The 4512-nt window shown below is 40.2% G+C and overlaps 1 protein-coding gene across 1 annotated transcript; it reads left to right on the plus strand.

Annotated features, from left to right (window-relative positions):
- The first annotated feature begins 547 nt into the window (after positions 1-547).
- LOC308702489 (guanylyl cyclase-activating protein 1-like) lies at positions 548-3282 on the plus strand. The gene is made up of 4 exons (XM_081385367.1): positions 548-1484; positions 2472-2621; positions 2698-2788; positions 2864-3282. Exons 1-4 carry the CDS (start codon positions 1287-1289, stop codon positions 3001-3003), a joined length of 579 nt encoding a protein of 192 aa, XP_081241493.1. The 5' UTR covers positions 548-1286; the 3' UTR covers positions 3004-3282.
- Positions 3283-4512: the final 1230 nt, after the last annotated feature.

The raw sequence follows: 4512 nt of genomic DNA on the forward strand, positions 1-4512 counted from the left end.
ATTCACTGAATGATTCACCAGGTCGCTATCACTCACCATTATATGTTTGGTCTAAAACGCTAAAACCGCTCTCATGTTTTACCGCAGGACAGCAAATGTGAAACACTTCAGTTTCTCTTCTCCTTTAACAGTGGAAAAGCTTGTGAGTCCAAACACCTTCCTGCTAAGTGATGGGAAGAGATGGCGTGTTACACACTTGGCTTGTTCTCATTCTGCGTCTGAAAGTGGAACTAAACATGGTACACCAACTTGCACATCACCCATTCAGGGTTCTTGTCCGAAACCACCACATATTAGATTCAAACAGAAGTGGCACAAAGACTATGTAATGCAACGGATTGAGATTTGAAGGGTTAAGAACAGTCTTTGGTTGAACCTTTCTGTAAAAGAAAAGTGTTCTGAGTTTCAATCATGTGAAATCATTTCATTTCAGTGGTAAGGAAATTATGACTGCCAGATATTAGTTATGTTAATACAGACTTCCCCTTCTTTTGTAACTACTGTTAATGCCTTTATTGCAATCATTTCATAATATGAAAAGTGTTCTGTTCTTAACAGAGAGGGAAGATGTTGTGTTGTGTGAATCATTGTGATACTGAGTGTAATCGCTAGAGGGCAGTAACACCTAATAAGAGGATCTAGTGAGATGATGAAGAAGCTTAGTTGTTGAGTTGCTTTAACAATGCTTCCTACATTAAAGAGACGTTTGGATTTAGCTTTTGTTTTTGTTCTTTTACATCGTACAACATCACACCATCACCAGAACGTTCACACATAGACATCAAAAACTCAGAAGCGGCGGCAATCAACAAAAAAGATTCATGCCGCAGTGCATGCTGGGTACCAGTGCCAAACTCAGATAAATGGACAGATTTTTTTGTTATAACAATAAAACCTAAAAATAACCACTAGACTATGTTCTGTTCTTACTAGATTGTCACAACAAAACCTCCCTGCAATGTTTAGTTTATGGTTACAAAAACGTTTTATTCCCTAGAACGTTAGGAATTAGTTCAGAAAAAAAACAACTAATGTCCTGTTTGACAGACAGACAGAGAGCTAAGTAGAGGTCTTGATCTCAGGTTAGTGGGTCGTTCTGACACATTCAGCTCAGATTCCCTGTAAGTCGGCATTAATTCACGGTAATTTCCAGAGCGGAAAAGAACAGCCCAGCGAGTGACGTCAGTAGTAATTGGTCGGGATACACTCGCCTGTCCTGCATGCTGAGCCGGTGTCTCAGTGTGTGTCGGCGTGAGGAACCGATGAGCGACCTGTCCTGAAGCATCATGGGGAACCAGCCCGGCATGTCCTTGCAGGAGCTGACCGCCTGCCACTCGCACAAGTGGTACCGAAAGTTCATGACCGAGTGTCCGTCCGGCCAGCTCACGTTCTACGAGTTCAAGAAGTTCTTCGGGCTGAAGAATCTGTCAGAGTCCTCAAACGAGTACGTCGAGACCATGTTCAAGACCTTCGACGTAAACGACGTAAGACAATCTGTTTTAATTCTATTTACTATTTACAGTTCTGCTAAATGTTATCATTGTTGTTATTATATTATCCTTTTTTTTATTAAAAAAAGTGTGTTGAAGTTAATCAGTTCTCATGAAATTAAGTATAAACCTGATTCGGTAACACTTTACAATAAGGCTCATTATACCTTAGTTAACATGAACTAAGAATGTACAGCATTAATTAATCTTAGTTATAAATTTCAGCATTTACTAATGTATTATTAAAATCAAAGGTTGAATTTGTGAACATTATTTAATGCATCGTGAACTAACATGAACACACAATGAACAGCTGGATTTTTATTAACTAACATTAATAAATACTCCAACAAATGTATTGCTTATTGTTTGTTCATGTTAGTTAATACATTAACTAATGTACCTTATTATAAAGTGTTACCCGTGATTCTTCAAAGTACCAAGAGCCCAATCAGATCATAACAGAGACGCTAGTGCTGGATGAACTCATTGGTCAGAGATGGCCTCGCGTCCCTTATGCTTCATTTCTCTCGATGATGATGGGTAATGAGATCTGTGTTAATACAGTAAACTCAGATCAAACAGCAGCGCTGCACGAGATCAGAGGTCTTGACTAAGACCCATTAAAGCCGGTAATCTGGTTAACAGGAGTGTGTAAACTCCTCATTGACTGCTCTACTTTGTCTAATCATGGCTTTCATTCACGTCACAACACTTTCCATGAAGTCGTTTTATTGACCTCTATGAGTAAAATCTTCAAACTTGAAGCTTTTCAAAGTTATTTCAAACTTTCTGTCAAGCCAACCTCAAAGTTTGTCATCAGACTTTACTCATCTAGTCTCTTCTGCTCTATATTTCTGTGTCCGTGGCATAAATAATCACATCAATATGCAAGTGTGCATGCTACAAGTGAAACGACATATATTATATTATGATGTGTAAATGGTGCTATGTTGTTCAAGTGTATTGTGTGTGTGTCAGGACGGCTTTATAGACTTCATGGAGTACGTGGCTGCTCTGAGTCTGGTCCTGAAGGGAGGCGTTCAGCAGAAGTTACGCTGGTACTTCAAACTCTTCGACATGGACGGCAGCGGATGCATCGAGCGCGACGAGCTGCTGCTGATCTTCAAGGTGTCGTGTTTAATTCAGCGACATCTGAGTTTCTCTTCAGCGCCTCCTGTTGGCTCACTTTGTTTTTCTGCTCTAGGCTGTTCATGCCATCAACGGAGAAGACCAGGAGATTTCTCCTGAGGACTTGGCCGACATGGTGTTCAACAGAATTGATGTTAATGGAGACGGTAATCTATCTATCTATGCTATTTAAATATGTAAATAAAACAATATGATTTACGTATGTAACGGTTTGTGTTTAGGCGAGCTGTCTCTGGATGAGTTCATGGAGGGCATCGAGGCGGACGAGGCTATCACTTTGATGTTAACCCAGAGTTTGGATCTGACTCATATTGCCAGTAATATCCACAGCGAGACTGAGTCTGAACAGGAGGTCAACTGACCCCAGACCAGCCCGAGTTGCCAAACATGATGATGAGAGGAGGGGAGTCTGGACCGTGTCGGAACTCTGAACTAAACCTGTTGATTGAGCACTGAGCTTTAAACCATTAACACATCAGATATTAACAGTATTAACAGAATTGTGCACTGCATTTCACAAACCTGATTATTTCCCTGTAATCTCACAGAATGATTTAGACTAGATCAAATGCTTTATTTAAGTGCACTTATGCATGTCGAATTGAAATTTAATTTCTATTAAATAAAACCTGTAAAATGCAAAATTTCTTCAGTACTGTGATGCATATCAGGTAAATAATCTGTCATGCAAGAACGGGCTCATCACTGGAGTGCTAGAGACCCTATTCATCAGCATCTTAGCACTATCACTCGCGTATCCTCCAGATCAGCAGGGGGCGCCACTCTTCAGACTCCCGCTGAACACCACTCATTAAGCCTGATTTATTACACCTGTTTTTTTTGCCCTATATTAGTGCGTTTGTATCATTCCAGCGGCTGCGTCTGGAATCGCATGCTCTCTTGTGTAGGTACTTATTTTGAATAAGTCATAACTTTTCATAACTAGTCATCACTATTATCATGTGACCTACCAGCGTCAGTTCCTTCGCTTTACTGCCATTCACAGATCCTCTCCCGTGGCCTCATGGGATGGTAAAGTGTCCACCGTATGCACACTCCAGAATCTCACCACTGTAAAAAATAATCCTGTAAAAAAACAGTAAACTACTGGCAGCTTTGGTTACAGGCATCATACCGTAATAATATATAGCTGTTAAATTACAGTTTTATACTGTAGCTGACAAAACTGTAATTAGCTGTTAATTTCAAAAACAGTAACACACCGTAATTTTACGGTATGATGCTGGCAACCACAGCTGCCAGTAGTTTACCGTTTTTTTCTATAGGATTATTTTTTTACAGTGTAGGTCATCCGGGTTCTTCTTGCCCACTCTTTTATGGGTGCTTCTCAAACGCAAGGCTGCATCCTAGTGAGGCTTGTAGGCTAGAGTCAGCATTGAACACTAGAATGAGGCGGTCTAGTTAGTGTGCATGGCTACATCACACGTTTTCACTGCATGAAAATACTGCTTTACATTAAAAACCTTTGTATTAACTGCTTTTCTACTGCAGTACAGGTAATGACAAGCTTCTGTGGTCTCTCAGTGGTGTGCATTACTCACAGTTTAACATTATGTGTTTAATTTACAAAAAAACTAAAGTAAACATAATGCCTTTTTTCTCCATCCTTGCATCATATAGTGAAATTAGACAAGCTCAGTACCAATTCATTTTATGCTAATTCTTTGTGAATTGGAATTGTGGGCGTTTGGAGGACGCGAAGGATGCAGTCGATGCTTCCTCCGTAACAGACCGAGTGAAGGATGCGAAACGAAGGCTGTCTTTAAAGGGACTTATAATTTGAGATGTCCTTGATGACGTGGCTGTCGAGATATGCAGCTTTTCTTCCGATTGAGAAGCACCTCATGAG

This window comes from Scardinius erythrophthalmus (assembly GCF_964197995.2).
Source record: "Scardinius erythrophthalmus genome assembly, chromosome: 14".
Taxonomy (NCBI): domain Eukaryota; kingdom Metazoa; phylum Chordata; class Actinopteri; order Cypriniformes; family Leuciscidae; genus Scardinius; species Scardinius erythrophthalmus.